At 39.5% G+C, this 23,292-nt stretch overlaps 1 protein-coding gene across 5 annotated transcripts in view; it reads left to right on the forward strand.

The window, feature by feature from the left end:
- Positions 1 to 23,292, forward strand: part of CAB39 (calcium binding protein 39) — a 66,967-nt gene that overhangs the window by 14,031 nt on the left and 29,644 nt on the right. For 4 of the 5 annotated variants that reach the window (XM_074963976.1, XM_074963975.1, XM_074963977.1 and 1 more), the window contains one exon: positions 20,209 to 20,366. In XM_074963976.1, the coding sequence (XP_074820077.1) occupies positions 20,253 to 20,366 (114 nt within the window). In that variant the 5' untranslated portion in view covers positions 20,209 to 20,252. Of the gene's footprint in view, positions 1 to 20,208; positions 20,367 to 21,776; positions 21,794 to 23,292 lie in introns of those variants that run through there. The other variant, XM_074963978.1, reaches the window with a different exon arrangement.

Raw genomic sequence — 23,292 nt, forward strand, 5'->3', positions numbered from 1 at the left:
GCTCAGAGGAATATGAGAGGGAGCTTTCTCCAGTAAAAGACTCTGAGGAAGAGATTCAGTCTCCTGCAGATTTTGTCAGAAGAAAAGGAAATTTTTCTTTTGTGGTTTTAGTAGAATATCTGGCATTCCAGAAAATTTACACTAAAAGTTAGCTATCAGTCCATTTCAAGTCTTTGTAGTGGTCCCATCAGTGAATAATCTGAGTGACTTCCAGATTGATTGGCATGACAAGGTCCATAGTGGACTTTGTGAAGTCTTCAGTTTTTTTCCTGCCCCCGGTTACAGGAAGCTCTGCTTTGAGAAGGATATTTGGGGCGGGGGGCAGATGGTGATTGATTAAGCTGCTTTTTTTTTTTTTTTTACCGTGACCAGAACATTTACTGCAAAAGGTAGATCTTGCAGAATGACCTTAAAGGTGGTCTGATTCTAGATTAGTCTATTATGTTCTGAAAGCTTGTTCCACAGCTGGATCCCCTTGCCCCAACATGTCTCATCTGGCCTATATGACCTGTACTGCCCCAGAGGAGCACAATTGTCTTGGCAGTTTAGAGCTGGCAATGTAGTTTCTTATGTACCTGGTACTTAATCCATTTATGACTGTCAGAGTTTTTGGCTGGCCTTTTAAGGGTAATTGGATTCAGCCACACATTTGATGAATTAGTTTTTGCCCTCCTCTTCTTCCCCGCCCCACCCCCCGCATCCTGATAAGCTGGGTGATTTCTTTAAAAGGCCAGTGAGAGACAGGCAGAGAGCTGGAGCAAAGACAAGACCTTGTGGGGGAAAAAGGGTGTTGAGACCAGTTGGAAACTAGTGTAAAGCTCCTGTAGGGACCCTGAGAAAGCAGGGGAACAGCAGAGGGGATTTTCTTACTGACCTCTCAGTCAGAGAGAGAGTTGGACAAGATGAGCAGATGCCTGTGGAAGTATTCCAGCTAGGAGAGGCCTAGGAACAGCTGCTTGAATTATTTTGAACTCTTGAAAGCCTTTTGTGAGTTTTTGAATTGAAGAGGGGAAACCGAGGCAGGGTACCCGGACCGAGGCAATTGGAACATGTTGCAATGACTTTCAAGAGAAGGATTTGACAGTGGAAGCAGACTGGGGGCCAGCTGAGGGACTAGAATATAGTTGGTGTTTTTGCATTGTTTTGTTTTCATATCACCTTTAGATACAGAAAATTGCAGTAATCTAGTCTGCAGGTGACAAATATATGGATCACGGGGTCCAGGTCCGAATGGGGGAAAAAAAAGCAAAGTTTCTTAGCAAAATGGAGGTGAAAGAAGGCATTGTTTTTGGTCATTGGCACACTAGCTGATAAGTAGGCTTGGCAGGATTTGAGTTTAATCAGTAACTGCCTGTAAACATAGATTTCAGCTGACACACTGAAATCTCCAGGAAAAAAAATCATTTGGTAATAGTTGTCCTTCCTGCAGGGATGAGGTGTCACTGGCTCTGTAGAGAGCCCTTTCCAGCCCCGCTGTCGCAGACCCCACTCTGTCACTCACCAGCGAGGGGTGCCAGAGATCTCTGCTTTGTCCCATGATGTCTGCAACCTTTCTCACACGTTTCACCTGCAGGGATTGGGCATCATTGGCCCTGCAGCTATGTAAGTAGCCCTCTGCAGCTTTGCTGTCATGGCCCCACTCTCTCTCTCTCTCTCTCTCAATCATTAGCCAGAAGTGTGGGAGCCATCCCTGGGCAGGAACTGTTCAGCAGTGGGATGCCCCCCCCTCACGCCCCCAATCAGAGGTTCATCCTCCGTGTTGTCTTGGGTCCCTCAGCTGTACAGGGAGCCTCCCGCAGTCAACACTGCATCCACCCTAACCCAAACCTTACCCATCAAAATTGTTAAAAAAATAAAATCTTAAAAATAAAAATAGATTAAAATAATCTGAATTAGAAAAAAAAATTGATTCTTACCCTGCTAATTGTCTTGGGGTCTAGGCTCAGTGATGAGGCAAGTCAGGCACAGAGCTTTAATGGAAGAAGTGGGGTAGCCTCCTGGCTGGTTGTTTGGTGTGTGTTCTTCCATCTGACCAGTATCACTTCAGTCTTGTTTGGATTCAACTTGAAGCAGCTGCTTTTCATCCAGGAGCTGATTTCTTGTAAGTATATTAACTCTTTAATGGCATTAGTTACATCTTTGGAAAATGAGATACAGAACCAAGTGTCATAGGCATACTGTTGGCGGTGGCTCTTGTGAGTACATACTCTCTCATTAAGTGGGCTTGTGTAGATGCTGATGAATAGGGAGACATAAAGTTGTATCTTTTAGGACCTTATCTGTAAGAAGTCTCAGGGCAGAGGAACAGTTACCCCTTACCAGTGTCTGAGCTCTGCTGATCTGAGCAGAAAGTTGATCTTATCATGTCTTCTCACCTGTTGGGAAATTTTCCTCCCGCCTCCTTCATCGTTCTTGCATCCTTTCTCTAGGATTGGCTGAGGAATTGGTATTTCTATTTGAGGAGGGCAAGCGAGATGGATAACTCCATTTTTTAATATAATAGATCCGCTAGTAACTAGTTTATGGAATATGCGGGATACTATGTTTTTGGATCTAGGGTGGGAGGCAAAAATACAAGATTTGCTGAAAAGCAAAGCTGCTACCTGAGATATGTTACCAACGGTAGATTCAACAAGTAATGCTTGTACAGCTGCTGCTAATTTTGGATAAGGAACTCTGCTTAAAAACAAACCAAAATTTAATTGACCAATTTGCCATTTCTGTTCTCTTCACTGAGCAAGGGCCACAACAAAGTAGATAGAAGGATTTCATGATATTGACAGGGCCATGACTCCAAGTCTGAAAATAGAAACTTGTACGTTAACTGCTGTCTCTTGCTTCCTACATTAATCAGTATATAACTTCCAATGAGACGTTTCTTTCAGAGGAAATATGTGGAAATATGTCATCCTTAAATTATGTACCTAGCTCAATCAGTTTGTGAGTTTCATTTTACAAGTGTCAACTACATCTTGGGTTGATGAGAACAAGTTAATTTCAGAATGGCTATTTTAATTTTTACATTTTCACATGTCTGTCTATGCCACTGTAGCATAGACATACCTTGGGACGAGGTTTTCTTGCAAAAGCAGAAAAGTAGTCAGAACAGGAGGCATTAAACTATGCTTTAACATGTCAGCTGTAACATATCTGCTGTCTCAGCTAGTCTTAGTTCAGTGTTAGTCATGTAGTAGCAGCATCTTCAGCTCTATAGTGTTAAGTTTTTTCATGACTGGTTTGCCACAGAGTTGTCTCACTTACATTGTTGACACTAAGCCCTGGTCTATATTACAAACTTACGTTGGTATAACTGTGTCACTCAGGGGTGTGGAAAACCCACACCTCTAAGCATCAGTGTAGACAGCACTGTGTTGATGGGAGGGCTTTTCCTATCGACATAGCTACTACCTCTCAGGGAGGTGGAGTACCTAAGCCGACAGGAGAAGGTCTCCTGTTGGCGTAGGTAGCGTCTTCACTAAGTGCTACAGCGACATAGTTGCACTGTTGTAAGTGTAGAAAAGCCCTGTCATAAATATAAAGGGAAGGGTAGGGAAGGGTAAACACCTTTAAAATCCCTCCTGGCCAGAGGAAAAGCCCTTTCACCTGTAAAGGGTTAAGAAGCTAGGATAACCTCGCTGGCACCTGACCAAAATGACCAATGAGGAGACAAGATACTTTCAAAAGCTGGGGGGAGGGAGAGAAACAAAGCCTCTCTCTCTGTCTGTGTGATGCTTTTGCTGGGGACAGAACAGGAATGGAGTCTGAGAACTTAGTAGGTAATCTAGCTAGATATGCATTAGATTCTGATTTTTTTAAATGGCTGAGAAAATAGGCTGTGCTGAATGGAATGTAGATTCCTGTTTTTGTGTCTTTTTGTAACTTAAGGTTTTGCCTAGAGGGATTCTCTGTGTTTTGAATCTGATTACCCTGTAAGGTATTTACCATCCTGATTTTACAGAGGTGATTCTTTTTACTTTTTCTTCTATTAAAATTCTTCTTTTAAGAATCTGAATGCTTTTTAATTGTTGTTAAGATACAAGGGTTTTGGGTCTGTGTTCACCTACGCAAACTGGTGAGGATTTTTATCAGACCTTCCCCAGGAAAGGGGATGTAAGGGTTGGGAGGATTTTGGGGGGAAAGACGTTTCCAAACAGGCTCTTTCCCAATTATATACTTGTTAGACGTTTGGTGGTGGCAGCGATAAAGTCCAAGGGCAAAGGTAAAATAGTTTGTACCTTGGGGAAGTTTTAACCTAAGCTGGTAAAAGTAAGCTTAGGAGGTTTTCATGCAGGTCCCCACATCTGTACCCTAGAGTTCAGAGTGGGGAAGGAACCTCGACACCCTTATTATGCAATATTTTTTCTTTTAGACTGTTTTTATAGTTGCGAACTTGCAAAGACTAAGCACTCCAGAGTGTTGGTTTTCAGGCTTCGTGCAGCTTCATGCCTTAATCTGGTTTGTCCCTTGAAATGACCCTACTTTCTCTCAAATACTAGTAATGATCCTGTCATTTTTCGGATGAGCTGTGTGGAGAACTATATTGCAATGAACTTAAGAAAATTTAGGTTGAATATTGGGAAAAATTCCTTTACTGTGAGAGCTACAGGCTGTCAAATAGTCTCCCTGAAGCATTGGTTCTCAACCTATTTACCATTGTTGGCCACATATGCAGCTCTATATGTTTTGTGGGTTGCATCCACACAATATATACTACCTGTATGGCCATGAGGATGTCACATGGGCTGCAGCTGTGTGCTGATATGGCTGCACGTTGAGAACCCCTGCCCTGAAGGAAGTGGTGGACAACTAGAATGGACAAAGCACTAGAAAATACTATGTATAGAGTTTCTGGGTTTAGGATTCAACCAATAAACAACCACAAAGTCAGTTTTCACGGTTACATTTTTTTAAAATAAGTATTTTAGCTATTTTGAAATTTCCTTTTTTCAACTTTGGCTATGGTATTATGTCTCCATATTTGTTGTAAAATTAAATACACTTAAAGACAGGAACTGAAAATGTTCTGTTGCGTGTAGCTTTTCCTGTGTTGGTGAAAGAGCAGTCTTTGAAATTAAAATTATATCTGAAAGGAAAATGTTGATTGAAATGCTGTGGAATTCTTAAAAAGAAAATTAACCAATAATACCCAGAATATGCATCTTGAAAATTTGCTTAAAATAAACACACAATTCCAGGAAAAGAATAGCAAAAAATGGAACCCCTAACTGTAGGTAGATACCTGTATGCGGCAATGGGATGGGCTAAGTGGGCTAATACATTTTTTCCATTTCTAATGTCACTGATTTTGTGACTCCCGTCTTAAGGGAATTGTGAAGGTTTCTAGGACTAGCCTTTGGTTACTGTAGCCAAAAGAAGCTGCTCTTACCTGGTTTATAAGCTCCCAAACATCATAAAAAACAGAACACATTTGAGGAAGGTTTTAGCCTTAATACTTTTTCTTAGATTGGGACCTTTGATTCTCAAAGCTTTCTCCTGATACAATCAGATACATTTTCTAAATAAATGATCTTCAAAGTTATAAATTGCCTGCAAAGGCTAATTTCCAGTTTCTTTTACTGTGACTTGCATTATAGTATTAAAGGTTTGAAGTAAACTTTTCAAATTGCACGATGTATTATAGGTGTTGGTCATCTTTCATGTTAAGATTTTTGAATTGCCTGTTTGCTTTTCATATTTACAAGGGAATGGGTGAGGCCTTTATGTGCCTGTCTGTGTACCATATGTAGTACAGCATAAAGGTTTTTGGGCAAATGAATGGGTGGAGTGACTTTAAACTGCATATCAGGAGGAGAAGCTAAGTCATAAATCTGTGATATTTTCCTTGAATATTTACAAAGATTTGGGATTTGGGTTTTAAATATTAAGAATAATAGTGGCATTCGAGTATGAAATTCATCCATAAAATCCCTCAAAAGTTGTGATCTGTCTTTTTACTGATCTGAGTGTCTATGAAAATGTGCTCGTGTGTGTATTCAGTTGCCATGGGCAAAATGTGGGTTATATTTGTTAGGTAGGGGAACCTCTGACACTGAGCTAATGAAGCCTAATAAAAATCTGTGAATTTTCTGCGTCATGGTATAGGTGATCTTGTTCCTCATCTGTCAAACAAGTAGAATCTTAGTCTTTGGTGACTGGAGAGAGGAGTGTGGCTAGTGGGAAGTGTAGGTATGGTTGTGAGCTGCATTGCTAATCTGATTTTTCAGTCTTGTGTTGAATTTACTAAGTTTTTTTTCAGACTCACTGTAGTAAATGTAAAAAGAAAAGGAGTACTTGTGGCACCTTAGAGACTAACCAATTTATTTGAGCATAAGCTTTCGTGAGCTACAGCTCACTTCATCGGATGCCGAAAGCTTATGCTCAAATAAATTGGTTAGTCTCTAAGGTGCCACAAGTACTCCTTTTCTTTTTGCAAATACAGACTAACACGGCTGTTACTCTGAAACCTGTAGTAAATGTGAAATATGTTTGTAAATAATGCAAGTACGTGATTAGTGGTTGTCAAACATCTGAGTATGAATTCATCTCGCTTAACATGCCTAAAACAGATGGAAGAGGTAGGAAACTATAGACTAGATTGTTCTAAAATGAAATGTAAAAATTATCAAGCAAGTTAGTATGAGAAAAAGGATTTGTGTCCATCTCAATAAGTGCAGAAAACATTTGGTTTGGTTCTGAAAGATCAAATATGCCATTGAACAAAACTTTCACTGTAAAAGTAGAATAGAAGAAGATTGGTGAATTTGATTCTGTGAGACGTTTCCTGTGATTAGCACCAAAATGTACTTGTGATTATACTCTTCAACATGAATTTCATGCAGGAGCAATCTCTGTTATCCCAAAACCGGCAAAGATAAGTTGTGATTGTTGTGCAATCAGCTGAAAAGCAAAGACTGAAATTTGACAAAATTACATTATCTTAAATGTAGCACAAGATGAGCACTTTAAGGAAATGGTTCACTGCTAGAATATTGTGCAAGTAATAATCATGGAAGGTGCAAAATTGAATTGAGAATTTAATTAATTTTTAAAAGACCTGCGCTCTGGTCCATCCAGCTCAGAATCAGTGTTTTAGCCCATTCTTATTGTTTTGTTTGAAACGTTTTTCTAGTGTAGGTGTTTATAAATAAATAAATAAAAGTATAAATATTGATAAGTGTATTGGTATTTGAGAGAGAATATGAAAAAAGATAGGTCTAAGTAATTAGTAGACTGGAGTGACTGAAGTATTTGGGATTTACATACAGCGCAGCAAGCTAATTATTTTGACAATGCACATTTGTGTTTGAGGAATTAATGTACTTATTAACTGAATTATATCGTATATATTGTTTCATTTAAAAATCTAAAACTTTCGTTGTTTTTTTAACTAAAAAGCATGCTTTCTAATTGAAGAAAATCATGAAAGATTGTGTTGGAATCAATAATTTTTCAGAACATATTTGAGCTATGGAAGGTTAGCAGATTATTCGTATGGATTATTTGGTTGGTTGGTCAGTATTGCAATAGTCAATATGTGGAACTAACACTGACTATCACCTGAGTTACATAATGGTCTTTCTGCTTCCTTGTTGATGAGCTAACCTTTATAAACTACATCAGCTTTCACCGGCTATTAATTAAATTTCTGCTGTGAACCAGAAACTGGCTGGATGTGAACATTGTTACAAACAAAACTTAGGTCATAATATGTTAACAGCAAATAATAAAACAAGTCTGAGCAGTCAAATCAAAACTCAGTTACTAATTTGACATTCTGTTCGCAAACAGGGTTTATGTTTGCAATCTAATAGTAGCAGATTCCTGAAAGCCATCACTTGCCTTTGTATCCCCTACATCCCTGTAAGTCTTCTGTTACCCTGGACACTCTACTTAGTTATTAAAACATTATGATCACTTCGAACCCATCTCTTCAGCTCCACTTCACGTTCTGACCAGTACAATGGCTTTCTTAGGCTTGGTCTACACTACAGAGTTAGGTCAAAGTAGGGCAGCTGTCTACACTACAATCTTGCTCCCGCTGGTGTAAGTGCCGTACTACACTGACATCATAACTCCATCTCCATGAGAGGCATAGGGCTTATGTTGGTGTAGTTAGGGTGATGCAGTAGCCCTATAGACACTGCCTTACTTACATTGGCTATTGGCTAAAATTCTTGTCAATTTCACGACTCCCTGGTGGAGCCATGAAATTGACAAGAAAGTCTGGTAGGTTTCCTACTGTGAACCCTGTGTCTGGCTCACAGCTAGCGCTGTCACCCCTGGGGTGAGTGGGAGGCTCCTGCAAGAGCCCGGCTGCCCTCGGGCTCTTGGCTACCTGCTCCCAGAAGGCTGCTGCCTGGGCTGCCCTCTCCTTGCTGGGAACCCTGCTGCCCCACAGGCTCCCAGCAGGCTGCTGCCTGGGCTCCCCTCTCCAAGCCTGGCTGCTGGCATTGAGAGCCCCAGCTCCCCACGGACCTCCCCTGAACAGAGACAATAGCAGTGTGAAAATGAAAAGAATGTCAATTTCTCTGCTGGTAGGCTCTGTGCTGTGAAATTGAGCCTGCGTGGGGCTCACAGCTGGGGCTGTCACCCTGGGGCGGATGGGGGGCACCAGTTGTGAGCCCTGCGTGGCTATCAGTGCCCCACACTGAGCTGTCAATGCCCCACTTTAGTTGTTGCAAGCGCTCCTGGTGAGGACACACTGCACTGTCAGGAGGAGGATAGTGTGGACACCAACAGCCAATGGAATTACTGTAGTGTCTGTAGGTCGACCTAAATTAAGTCAACCTAATTTTGTTGTGTAGAAAAACCCTTAATAGCTGTCACTTACCATTTGTCATTTAAAATTCTGTTCTTTGATTAGAAAAGAGGATTTTTTTAAAATTTACCACCTTTCAATTGGTAACACTGCAAATAATTTATTGCTGCATGAAACAAAGTGGTAAACAATAGTATTTGGAACAGTTTTAAAAAAAAGTCCTGATTGAGGCATTTGGGTTCTACTGCACAATAAATAATTGATATTAGTGTTTCTACTTTACAAGCAGGATGCTAATATTTTGCATTGGATGGAGTACAATAATCTTGATGAGGAAAGTAGGCACTTCCAGCCCTAACAGCCACTGTACATGCCTTTCTTGACTGATATAGATTAAAAGATTTTTAGTGACTTATAAGAAGTATCATTTATAAGCTGTATACAGTTAATTCATGCCGAGCCTTATAGTTGAGCATTTTCTGATTTTAATGTTGTTTACTTTTACATGCTAATGTTTCTGGTCGTATTCTGCATGGATTGGCTCTATGTCTGATGCTGTTCAATATTTTTATCTGTGATCTGGAAGTAAATATAAAATCACTGCTTATAAAATTTTTGGATGCCAAAGATTGGCATAATGACAAATGATAAGGATAGGGCAGTTTCATACACAGTGATCTGGATTGCTTCTTAACTGGGCTCGTTCAAAAATGCATTTTAATGTAGCTAAATGCAAGGTTGTACATCTGGGAAAAAAGAACGTAGTCCTTAATTACAGAATTGGAGACTATATGCTGGATAGCAGAGAGAAAAGGTGAGTGAGGTAGTATTATTGGTTAACTTCTGTTTGTGAGAGACAAGCTGTTTAGCTTACACAGAGCTCTTCAGGTCAGTAATTCTGAAAGATTTATGGGGTCATAGTAACTTAACATGAACGCCCAGTGTGATGCTGTGGCCAAAAGGGTCAATACAATATTTGGATGTATAGACGGCGACAATAGAGGCTGGGAAAGGAGGTGATTTTATCTCCATAAGGCATTGGCAAGACACATCCTGAAATACTGTGTATAGTCTGGTGACAATATTTAAAGACTTGAAAGACTGGAGAGGGTACAGAGAAAAGCCACAAAAATTATTTGAGGTTTAGAAAAAATGCCCTTGGCATGGTCTAGACTAGAGGTGGGTAAACTATGGCCCGCAGGCCCCTCCTGCCCAGCCCCTGAACTCCTGGCCCAGGAGGCTCACCCCCGGCCCCTCCCGCTCTGTCCCCCCTCCTCGCAGCCTCAGCACACTGCTGGCGCAACACTGTGGGCAGCCTGGCAGTGCAGTTGCAGAGCTGCAGCCTGACTCAGTGCTCTGGGCGACGCGGCTGTAGCATCGCCAGCCACCAGTGCTCTAGGCAGTGCGGTAAGGGGGCAGGGAGCGGGGTGGTTGGATAGAGGGCAGAGTTGGATAGAGGGTGTCAGGGGGGTTTGGATGGGGCGGCAGGGAGCAGTCAGGGGTGGGGGGTCCAGGGGAGTTCAGGGGACAGGGAGCAGGGGGTGGTGGATGGGGTAGGAGTCCCGGGAGAGCCGTCGGGGCGAGAAGCGGGGGGGTGGATAGGAGGCGGGGACTGGGCCACGCCTGGCTGTTTGGGGGGAGACAACTTCCCCTCACCGGCCCTCCATACAATTTTGGAAACCCAGTGTGGCCCTCAGGCCAAAAAGTTTGCCCACCCCTGGTCTAGACACACAAGTTATACTGGCATAGTGGGTGTCTATTTGGTGTGTGTGTGAGACTTTCTTGTTACTGACATAGCAATGCTGGTAAAAGCCCTAATGTAGGTGCAGTTATACCAATATAACTGTACTTATACTCCACACTATAGGAGTTTACAAATATAACTATACTGACAAAATCCTCGTGTTGTATTACAGTGAGAGCTTTAAAAGAGTTAAATGAATTTGGCGTGTCTAAAGATTGAGAGGTGACTTGATAACTGTTTATAAGATGTTCCAGGGGAGAAAATACTGCGTACCAAAGGGCTCTTTACTCTAGTGGAGAAAGATGTAACAAGAACCACTGGCTGCAAGTTAAAGCCAAAGTCAAATTAAACATCCAGCACAAATTTTTAATAGTGTAGGTGGTTAACTATTGAGATCACATACCAAACGATGTGGTTGATCCTCCATCTCTTGATATCTTCAGATCAAGGGTGGATGCCTTTCTGGTAGATATGGTTTAGTCAAACATAAGTTATTAGGCTCCATACAGGAGTAATTGGGTGAAATGCACATCTAGTCTTACACAGGTCAGACTAGATGATCTAATGGTCCCTTCTGGCCATAAGGTCTGTTTCTCCTGGGGGAATTCTGTGCCACTGCACAATGCAGAATTTGTTCAGAAATTAGTGTTGTATGCAGAATTTCCTTTTTCCCGTCCAGAAATTGGCTGCAGAGCTGCTGGTTGCCACTAGGGGATGCTGGACTCAGCAGAGCCCAGATTGCAAACAGAAGACACTGCTGGGGGGAGGGAGGGGGAGGGAGATGGATGGGTTCCATTTCCCAGCATGCCTTGAAGAAAGAAGATGGTGTGCAGGAAACTCCTCACAAACATCAGGCTGTTTCTCCCTCTGGATTCCTTGGCTATGTGGGGGAGAGGATGTGAGTGTCTGGGCTGGCAGGGTACCATAACTGGGCTCTTGGGGGAGTGAGTGTCTGGACTGGGGGGGTGCCCCTGCAGCTGAGCTTTGGGGGAGAGGGGGTAGAGAAATAGGAACTGGTTTATTGTAGGGATTTCTTCAACTCTCTTCTTCTAGGGAAGTTTTTGTGTGTCTGTATTGTTACAGACATACTTGCTGACAGGTATTTTGAAATAAATTCCCAAAATAATTGAAACTAGTGTGATTAGATATTTTATTTGCCAAAATAACACTACACAGAATTTTTAATTTTTTGGTGCAGAATTCCCCCAGGAGTAGGCTGTGGACATGAATTCTTATTTTGTGAAAAAAATTAAAAAACCTGTTGTATAAAAGATTGATTCTGGGGATAAAGGAAAAGGCCCCCCAACCTTCTGTATTTCTGCAAAAATGTGTATGGGTAGTAGTAGCTGTAACATGCTGACTGTATTTCATAGTGCATATGCTATTCCGTTCTGACCAATATTTCTGACCTTCTTGTTGGCTGTGGATACATAGATAAAAAAGTGATACTTGACACTGGCGCCCGATGCAAGATTGTAAATCGTTTTTCTGTTTTTAATATTGGCTTAACAATAAATCAAAATTAATATATACATATATAAAGGAATAGGTACTTTAGGTAAATCAATTTTATAGAGGATAGAAACTAATTTACATTACAATCCCATGTTGGTAATAAATTAATATCCCATAGTACAGATTTTAGTATGAGAATTTATCAGCCTATCACTGGCAGCAGATACAGCGTCTTGTTGAAAAGTCCAAAAATTGTTGTGCATATGTGTATTATCCTTTTAGACTCATCATTGTCATCTTTTCTTGTGTTTAAGTAATCTGTATATTTTTAACATTGTTTCTAAATAATTGACTTGATATTTGTAGTTCTGCCTTATTTAAATTATGCTGATTTTGTTTAATTTTTAACAAGTTGCTACCTCTTATCTGCTCACACAATAGCGGAACGTTTTCTGTGCTTACTCATTAGGCGTTAGGTCTTAACGTATCTGTGCAATTGTTATCAAAAGGTGCTTTTTCATTATGGCTACCAAGAGATAACTTATTTTTCTTGGCCTGCTTCCCTCATTAATTACATATTAAATGGAATATTACCATTTCACTTCAACCTCTTCACCTCTAAATGAGTCAACATAAATCTATTTGAGTATTTGACACTGTTTTGGTCTATGGTACATTTTTAAAAAGTGACAGACAAAAGACATTGTTAAATTAGAAGCCCTACGATTGAAAGAATAAAGTTGTAGGTGGTATTAGAATTTTAGACTACTGTAGCTGATTACTTTCCAAATTTGTGAAAGTAGGAATTTTGTACAACTATATCTTACTTAATGTAATTGACTTGTAGAAGTCATGGGGAAATTCGACAAGTTTGAGAGAGCTTTTTTTCCCCTAGAGCATGGCAGTCCGGGGTTTGTGATCTGACACGTAACCAAAAATGCAAGTGTGACATTCCCCAGAGTACAATCTGGGCAGTTGAACAGCTATATCCCTTCAACCCTCCAGCTTTCACACTGCTCAGCAGTGAGAGCAGCCGCTCCTGGCCTGTTCACACACGGCCTAGTCACACACAGCCTATCGCATGCAAAATCACTCACAGCTAAATGATATGAGTGTTTCTAGCCAGCCACTTCTAAATTGTATTGCAGATATAATTTCCAGCAAATTCCCAGTTCCAGTCTTGTCGCCAGAAATGTGCATCTTGTACTGCCCAATTCTTTCCTTCTGTGAAGTACAAGCTCTGTCATTTCATAAATAGAAAATGATATGCACAAACCCTGTTATCTCAAATGGAGGGTAGAGATACTTCAATCCAAACATGCATTGGTTTAGATAAAATAATAAAACACATTTATTGACCACAGAAAGATAGATTTTAAGTGATTATCAGTAATGAGGTATAAAAGTCAGAATTGGCTACAAAGAAATAAAAGGTAAAATGTAAACGAATACTTAACTGAACAAGCTAATTGAATTCAAACCAAAGGTTTTTCTCATCACATGCTTTTACTGGCTGAACTCCTTCAATCAGGACCATTCACTCAGTTTATCTTTCAAACATTGTTGATGCAGTGAATAAAAATGAGGGGTCTTATAGCATTTCTCTTCTTTGAGAATCCCCTCCAGCTTGAGTTCAGGTCGCAGCAAGTTTGTTTTGAGTGGGAACCCCAGCTGTTTTTGCCAATTTGTAAATTTCTCATTTATACCTTTCTTCCTGCCAAAAATGTCCCCTTAATCTGGTGATAGACTATTTGATTATGCTGAAACCTGGCTGAGGTGCTGACTAGCCTTTTGTCTCTGAGGAACTGGTTTGGGCTACTTCCCCAGATTTAGAATATGCTTTAGTAACATCGTACGGTAGAATCTCGTAACTTTACATGTAAAGTATGCATGGCAGCATTGTTAGGACAATAATGATCAGTGAATTATGAGTTTTGAAATACCTCACAAATGGATACTTTGTACAGATTTTTTTCATAGTTTTGTAACAACGGTGAACATAAGGGTACAGTCTGTCACAGCAAGACAATTTTTTTCTGCCTTCCTCTGTTCTCCAGTGTTCCTTGAACTTCATTCTAGTGTCGAGAGTTGTTGAGGTCCACACTAGTAAAGTCTGAGTGTCTGTAATCCAGCTTTCTAAGGAGTAATTTAATAGAGATGCCAGTAAGTGAAGATGTACTGTACTACTATTTGTACTTTGTTCTCAGAATGTTTTTCTTAGTAATCGTCATGTAATCAACTTATTTTTAATTTAGTCACTCCTTGCTTAAATAACTTCCCTTATTGGGTGATTACACTGTTTCAGTGTAGCTCTTTCTAACCCGTATTTAAATTAGCCTGTAGGAAAGTGCATTTTCTGATATTTCAAATGAGAAGAAAAAAGGTTTAAAATTAGGGAATATAGTCCAAAGTAGAAGTCTTGTTCTTCGGTATATTAAATTGCTCACAAGGAAAAGAACTGCATGTCAGTGTTCTTGCATTTGTTCTAGTTTTTCTTCAGAAAGAGAAACAAGTGTCCCTGTAGATGGACTTTTTCAAGCATCTATTTTTTTTTAAAAGCAGCAAGGCAATCTTAAACATTTCAGAATGTAATTTATGTTAACCATAGTAGTTTAAAATTGGCTACTATTTAACCTGTATTCCATAAAGCTGTTACAACTATTTATGATTTAAAGCAGTGGTTCTCAAACTTATTTGATCAGGCCCCCCCCTCTTTGTGTCTGTAGTTGTTTATGTACCCTGCAACTCAGCTCTAAAGGCAGAGTGTAGAGCAGCAGCACAGAAGTAAGGGTGGCAATGTGAAAACTGACGTTCATCAATATCACTTTTCACAGCAGACTTAGTGCCCCATTGCAGCCTTTACTTTTGCACTGCTGCTGCCATCCCAGGGACTGACAGCCAGAGCCCTGCCACTTCCAGGTGAGGGACTGCAGGGGTAGGAGGAGAAGGAAAGGGGAAGGGAGCGTGGGTTGTCTCCCAGTGGAGGGGAGGGGGAATTCGAGCCCGGGTGGTGGTGGGGATCCAGCTTTATCATGTCCAGTAGGAACTGGGCCAAAAACACCAATGCATTTCATATGTAGCCATTCTGTGGCAACCATTTATAGACATTACTTGTGTGTTAATTTCAAACCAATGACTTAGAGCAGTGTTTCCCAAACTTCGGACGCCACTTGTTCAGGGAAAGCCCCTCGTGGGCCGGGCTGGTTTGTTTACCTACTGCGTTCGCAGGTTCGGCCGATTGTGCCTCCCACTGGCCACGGTTTGCCGCTCCAGGCCAATGGGGGCTGTGGAAAGCGGTGCAGGCTGAGGGATGTACCGGCTGCCGCTTCCCGCAGCCCCCATTGGCCTGGAGCGGCGAACCGCGACCAGTGGGAGCTGCAATCGGCCGAACCTGCAGACGCGGCAGGTAAACAAACCGGCCCGGCCCGCCAGCGGCTTTCCCTGAACAAGCGGCGTCCCAAGTTCGGGAAACACTGACTTAGAGAGAAAAGATACTATATCGCATGCTTAGTGCGATGTTTAGCTTTTGGAGAATTGACTGTGCCCTGTTTTTGTTTTTGATATCTGCTTGTACTACACAAAAAAAGGGTTACATTCTGTATTTTCCAAATTTGAACCCAATATCGATACTTTAAACATCTTGTTTTTCATTTGCCTGGGTCAAACTTTTCTCTTTCTACCAGATCCTGTTAGGTGAGTGCAGACAGTAAAGTGTGCTTATGATATTGTAAGTGCTCAGTGGAAGGTTATTCGTGGCCTCAATTGACAAATGAATAAATATGTCCAGATTACTGAGAATGGGGGATGAAGGAAAGCAACATGCTAATTCAAAAGATAAAGCTGTCCAGGTGCTTATTAGGAGACTAACTTATTGGAAAAGGTCTGAAGGTAGTTTTTAAAGTGGCAAACAAAGCTGTTTAAGTAGTCTGCAAAAACAAACAAACAAAAAAACCACAACCCAGATGCTGATACTGGGAAAATTGTTATAATTTGATATGGTTCAAGTGGCTGATTGTGGATGAATATCACATGGCAGTTCCTTTGGACTTTTCCTTTTTTATTAGACAGATGTGGTGTATTGCAGTTTTTCCCAGCCTCACACGCACACTGTTGTCGAATATTGTAGCTTGCCTTTTAGAGAACTTTCGCCAGGTTAGCAAGAGAGAGAGATCCTAAGTGCTTCATGTTACAGTTGAGGGCACCTGGACTTGTATTTTTCCTCCAGGGTCCAGCAAGGACACCCACTTTCAGGCTTCCAGCTTCCTAGCTGTTGCCTCTCTTGGGTGGAGACCCACATCTCACTTCCTTCTGACCAGGGTACGTCTAGGCTGAACAGTTTCTTGCCTTCACTGTGCATTTCCCAGTGAAGACAGTGCCTAAACATACCTGCTTGAGGTGAGGTTTTGTGGCCTGCAATTTTCAGAAGGTCAGACTAGATGATTGTAATGGTCCCTTCTGGCCTTAATATTTGAATCTTCAGAGACTGATAACACAGTGATTACTATAATTGGAAGCTACCACACTGGTCTTTCTAAGCAAGCTTATTTTATTTTTAAGGTAAAAAACATTACAGAGAAAACATTAAAAACAATAAAAGAACCTGCATGCATGCTAATAAGCTTCCTAGGCATCAGCCCACCCTGCGGGTTCTTTGTGGTTACAAGTTCATGAGAGCTTCAGCTCAGAACAGGTACACAGTCTTATGAAGCCTTAGTAGGCCAAGTACTTCCAATTCTCTAAGGATTGGGGCCCTCCGTGAACCAGAGGTCCTGTCCATTTGCTGGATCAGGAAGAAGGCCCTGAGTCAGTTTAAACCCCAAGCTTTTATCCAAAAGTCTTTTCTTTGTCTGTTGGTCTCTGGAGAATGAAGTTTGAACTAGTATATGCATATCTCCCCAAAGGTGTGGCTTCAAAGGCTGATAACAGAGGAATACATGAGCATCCCCTCCCTGCTAGAGGAGGTACATATAATTCCACAGCAACACATACACAATTTCATTTTTAATACAGTTTACCACAAACGTACTAACCTTATTCAGTGAAGTTTATCTTAATTCCATAAGGTTTGTTCAGGGTATTTTAGGATATTGTCAGTCTGTCACACTTCATATGTTTTTCACAACTGTATCCGTTATGTTTCTAGAATATAGAGGGATACACCGGCTTCTTTAGCAAGATGCAGCACTGGCTTTTTCACTCTCAGGAGACACAAGTGAGGTTCCCACTAGTGTCACTCTATTCCTGCAACAGAAATAGCACAAATAACTCATTTGCTTAGTTTTATATAATACATAAAGCACCTTGCAGCAATGATCTCTCCCGGCACCTGCTGTGACTGAGGGCTTGGATTTGCTTGCTATTGCCAGTTGGCTTATTTTTATAAATTGCTTATCAAAAACTCATAATGAAACTTCTCTATTTATGGATAGAGTATATTCAAATACGAATAAGCTACATTTGGGGAATTTATTGAGTTGTCCTAATTTTTTATCCTCAAATCTTCAAATTAAAATTCTTGCAAATATACCCCAAAATCATGTATATGTCCATGTACCGTATTACTGATATGGAGCTCGTAAAACAATGACAGGTAAGTCAAATCGCAGGCCTTCCTGCAAATGTAGGGGCTAGACCATTTTAAATAAAAAGGTGAAGGCACTATCCTCTAGAGGGAAGTTTATAAAACCCACTCATTCTGTAAACCTAGAAATTGGATTTATCTGACTGTTTGCCTATAGTTAAATGAGTTAGTGTAATTCTTTGTGAGAGCTTTTATTCTGAAAGCAGTGTAATTGTGGGCAGAAAAATGAGTATATAACAATATTACCTTTTGATTCAATAGAGCTGCTTCCTACATTGTGTTCTGTCATAACTGCTTATTTCATGATGATTTTTTTTTTTTTAAATTCTACATTTAGTAACACTTATTTCCCATAGCTGTCTTGGTTCTGGAGCTTGATTTCTACTCTTTCTCTCACATCTTCAGCAAAACAGTTTGGACCAAATTCTACCTTCATTTACACCTGTCCAACCTTAATTGAAGATAAAGGGGTTATACAGGTGTAACTGGTGGATAATTTGGTTTTTATTGTATTTATTACCAATAGTGATACACAACCCATAAAAAATTCAGCTTGACTTTTAGATCCCAGTTTGTGTTGACAGAGCTAGTGATTGGGGGGGGGGAATCTTTTAAACTGGTAAACTGAACAGAATCTGTCTGGAAGTGATTGAGACAGATATGGAAAGCTGTGATGCCACTTGTACAGAAGCAGTTTTCAGAGTGAAATCATACTTTAAGGGCATACTTTAAATGCTGCATGCAGTTTCTAAAAGGAGTGTCATCCTGCCCCCTCTCTTGCCAAATAAAAATCCTGGAATACCTGTAAATCCCTAATGTTTGAAAATAGCATCATTTTTATTAAATAATAGTTGATAGTCATGTTTTCTCTGAAGATGGTACTGTATTGCACTCACATTTGGCAAAATATTGAGACATTATTTAATTTTATTGTCTGAAAGTAATTTTTCATCAATAACGGGGATGTTATTATCTCTTAAGTTATCAATTCTCTATTCATAGATACTCAATTTTTCAGCCTTTTATCGGTGCTGATTAAGATGTTTTGAGATATGGTGGAAAAAGAGTAATTTCACCGCATCTAAATATTGGCCATATTGCTTGCATAAGTTAAAAAAGTGAAAATACTGTATTTGGAAGTGTGTGAGATCTGATCACTTCCATTATACTGATGTTTTGCTACTTTCTCTTCAAGAGTAGACTGATTTAAATACTACTTACTGCAGGAATGCGTCTCCTCATGAGCAGCTGTATTATTTCTTACCCAGCAGCATGCAACTGTTATAGTAAGTTTTATAATCACATACCTAGTTTACATATTTATGGGAATTTTCTTGGCTAAAATCTTAAATAGATCTGGTATCCTATGACATTCAGTTCTTCAAATGGTTGGTCTCATACCTGACATAACTGGCTCATGTAAAAAACTAAACTTTTGCAAATTAATACTTCTAATTTACAAGTAAAGGTACTTGAATGGTTGAAATCTTACAACTGAAAAGCTTTTAGTGACCTGTGATGGAAAGATTAAACTAAAACATATGGACTCCATAATGAGTGAATGTACCAAATTTCAGTATTCTAGCTCTATGACCTATGGGAGCAACTTTTTATTTAAGTGACATGTAACAAGTGTTTGTATTATACTAGATGAGAAGCTTTGTTGTAAATTAGATGCTAGTTGTTTTTTTATACTGATCCATGCTGGCTGGTTATCGTTCTCATTGGCAGGTGGAGATAGAAAATAACTGATGTTCAGGGTGACATCCTTTTTTTGTAATGACATTGTAACCTCTGCTTTGTCAGCTTCAAATGTCTTTTGTCTTCTATAGAAGTAACCCATCAGCATTTTTCAGTGTGGGATTTTCTGTTCACTTGTAGCTGGTCTAGAGTTCTGGAAGTACAATTTGTGAAATCATTTCAGGGGAAGCTATTGTGGTATGAATGAAGATAAACAAGTTTAGGAACTAAAGCTCTGGTATTGGAGCATTTATTCTTGGAAAAGTTGTTTACTTTTGCACTAGAAAATCTTTCTGCTTCGTATTTAATTTATACAAAGGTATGAATATATTTAATGCAAGTGCTAACTATCCCTTGGAAAAGTCTGGTAACTTAGGGCAGAGGGCATTCCTCATCTTTGAAAGAACTGTCTCTGTTAATGTGATCTTCAGTCTGACAGAGTATGACCCTAAATGCTTTGTTTAGTCCTTGGTACTGGTAATAAAATTCTGTTGCCAGCAGCCACCTATGCATTCATTTGAAAATAAGTTTCAGTACGCAGCAACAATAAGCTAGGACAAATCCTATTGTTAGTGATTTGATTTTTCTTGCCAGCATAAATTGGAATAACCTGTATATTTTTATCTTGCTAGCATGTGACTTTGAACTGTGCTATTTGTACAGTCCCGTGGTCCTGGGTATAATTCTTAATATCTGTGTGAAACACTGGATAGTCATTTTGGTTTGATCTCTTGGATTCTTTGTTCCATCTTCTAAAAAGTTAGAAACTCAAATAGTGTACAATTTAGTGATGGTTTCGTGTTCTAGTTTAACCGAATTACACTGCAGACTATACTGACGCCTTTATAATGCTTTCTAGCTCTTCATATATGCTATCACTGTTGACCCACTATTTCCACCTTTGATAGTCCTTTTGTTTTCTGTTTCCAGGTGAAGTAGAAACTGCAGAAGGAAGACCTGTACAGTTTGCAATAATGCCATTCCCCTTTGGCAAGTCCCACAAGTCTCCTGCAGACATAGTGAAGAATCTGAAGGAGAGTATGGCAGTTCTAGAAAAGCAAGATATCTCTGACAAAAAGGCAGAAAAGGTATATTTATGGTACTTTTTATGGGGTTTAATCTTTTGCTAGTGAAATATTAAACTTTAATTGGGGGAGGGAAAACAGAATTTGCAAGATTTATAAATTAACGTATGTGAGCTAAATAGAAATATTTTGATTTCCCTTCACACACTAAAGATGAAGAGAAGTTGTGTATTTTGTTAAACTGGTACTTTGATCTTTGTTGACCTTGGATCCTTCTGTCTTTGGCCACTGATATGTTTAGAATTAACTTCTCTCTAAGCAACCAACTTAGAAGGAATTAATTCTCTATGGATCTAATTTTAATGGAAAAAAGATATAAAGTTGTTGACTATCAATAGCAACCCTTGCACATAAGGGGAAAATTCCATATTAGTGACCTCACGCCCGCTGACATTGAGCAACAACCATTACCCTGAAGCCACGCGAGGAATACACATATGGTACCAGAATACAAATAATAATGGCCTGGATATTAAAAAAAACTTCAGTTGAAGTTGTGAGTGTTTAGTCTAAAAGTACACCAATACCTCTACATGAGAATCTTTGTTAGGCAACCTTCTGTGTTAAGAAACTGTTCCAAAATAGCCCCCAACATATGCAATACAATTCTACAATTGTATAAGAAGATCGCCTTTGTTAAGCAACCAGTCGTTGTCAGTTGTTTGAGCTGATGACATAAGACAAGTCACACTGCATCTTCTTTATTAAATGACACCTGTGGAAGGTCCGCACTAAGACCCATGTCTCCTACAAGAAATCAGCTAAGTAATGGTTATGTTGTGTATCAGTGTCTGCAGTAGTGTATTTTATTTGTTTCAAATAAAGTTTGTTATGATTTGGAACTGTCAGGACTGATGAGGTTACGGACTAACTCTGACCCATGTAGCAACCTGATCTTAATCATTACTCTTGTCCTCTTTCCCTGTTTCTCTTATTACCTGTTACATCTTGTTTCAGATTATATTGTGAACATTTTGGTGCAGGAGCCATGTGTTTGTACAACAGCAAACACAGTGGGTTTCTAACCCTTATTTTTGGAGCCTTTGGGGTGCTACTTCAGTGCCAATAAGTTGTTAATAAACAACGGTAAAAAGTATCTGGAGGTCTCCTGGTGAGATGAATAGCATGGGAGGGACATACACATCAATAGTGGATGGAATTAAGTGTTAATTAAAAATTTCATTATCGTGTAAGAGAAGGATTAGTGTGTTTTCCTAATTAGTGTTCAACCTGCATTGTTAGATAATTTTCTTTTTTCCAAAACAGCCTTGTCCTTTGGCAGTTATCTAGGAAAATATGAACAAGCCATCAGCCACCTAAATAACTGCTTAAGGAAGTACTCTCAAGTAAGGTACAAGAACCATGTGGCCTTCCCTCTACAATGCTGGTGCAAGAAGTTCATCTGGAAAGACCTTAACTTGAAAGAGGCAGTAAGTGAGTGGGTAATATTCTACAAAGGGAACCAGTATTTAAAAACAATAAAACTCACAAATCCCAAAGCCATAACTAAAGATGAAATTTAAAATGTTCTGCAAGCCAGCTTGCAAGCAAAGGTGTAAATCAGCATGCAATTTTTATTGCTCTGTACATCAAAATAAACATTCTGTTATCTTGGCTAATATGGGATATTGTTGCCCATTCTTGATGGGAAGTGTGAAGTAAATCTGGAAATTTTTACACAGAGGACGTAGTGATTGGATATTCTTTTTTGATTAAGAGATCTCAGAATATACTTTCAAACTCCAGATCTTTTAATAAACAATAATAATAATAAAAAAAAAAAGTAAATTTGTTCTCTGTACAAATAGTATTCCGGGTAGGGGAAGTCCCTCAAGCACATAGTAGAGATAAATGGTGACTGATCTTTCATTAGAATGATTCATAGAGAGCCTTTAAACTTGTATAATGGATGTAGGGTAATTTCTGAAAATAGATCAACGGTAACCTAAAGAAAAGAATGTGATTACAGTTTACTTCAGTGATTAGTACTCTGGGCTTATTTAAATTTTCTGTAGCCAGAGTGTAAACATTTTCAGGTAGAAACAACAAATTGTTTGGATGTGAAACTCTAAACTTGAGGCCTCTTCAATGAGACTATGTAAAGATATTTGTTTGAAGTTATGTATATGCTGCATTAAATGCTCACAGAATCGAAGCCTTGATGCGTACATACTGTATCCTGACTATAGAATGTGTAGTGCACTGAATTTGGAGGGGAAAAAATTGATTGAAAAATAAGCTGTACATGTTATCTGGGGATACAAACCAAAGGGGTATTCATCACTCAGATTATTTTAAACTTTGTATGTGTTTCAGGATATAAAATACTGACTTTCAAATCCACACTATACTAAAATGATAATTGTCCTTCCTCTGCAAAACTCCCTCTCTGGACTCAGTGACACCAAGAGACACTTACCTCCTGCAACATATTGCTATAGTTCTTGAGGTCACTCACATCTAAATACTCAAAGTGAGGATATAAAAGGGCTGAAGGCCACAAGCACACTTAATTCCTTTCCTTATTCTCTCATTACTATTCCTTTTCCCTGTTGGTAGTTTTAGCTTAATTTTTTTAATGATTTAGTTTTACTATTTTTAACAAAAATATTTTATTGGCAATCTGCTTAGTGTAACTGTATAGTTTAACTGAGTATCATCATAGTTTAGCTTATGGATCTGAAACATTGTGGATCACACGGAAACTCAAAGACCTTCCAATCTAATTTGAAATGAGGTGAGACAAGGCAGGTAACAAACAATAGGAGAAAACTGCGGAGGGCATATTTTAAAGTTACATGGGTGAGTTGTTGCACAAGCTGATAGTTCCAAATCATCAGATTTTTTTTCCTCTCATATAAACATATCGGTATTTTGTTGCACAACCCACACATCACTGTTCGGTTGATTTCTTGTAGATGCCATATGT

This window comes from Natator depressus, chromosome 9 (assembly GCF_965152275.1).
Source record: "Natator depressus isolate rNatDep1 chromosome 9, rNatDep2.hap1, whole genome shotgun sequence".
Classification (NCBI taxonomy): Eukaryota; Metazoa; Chordata; order Testudines; family Cheloniidae; genus Natator; species Natator depressus.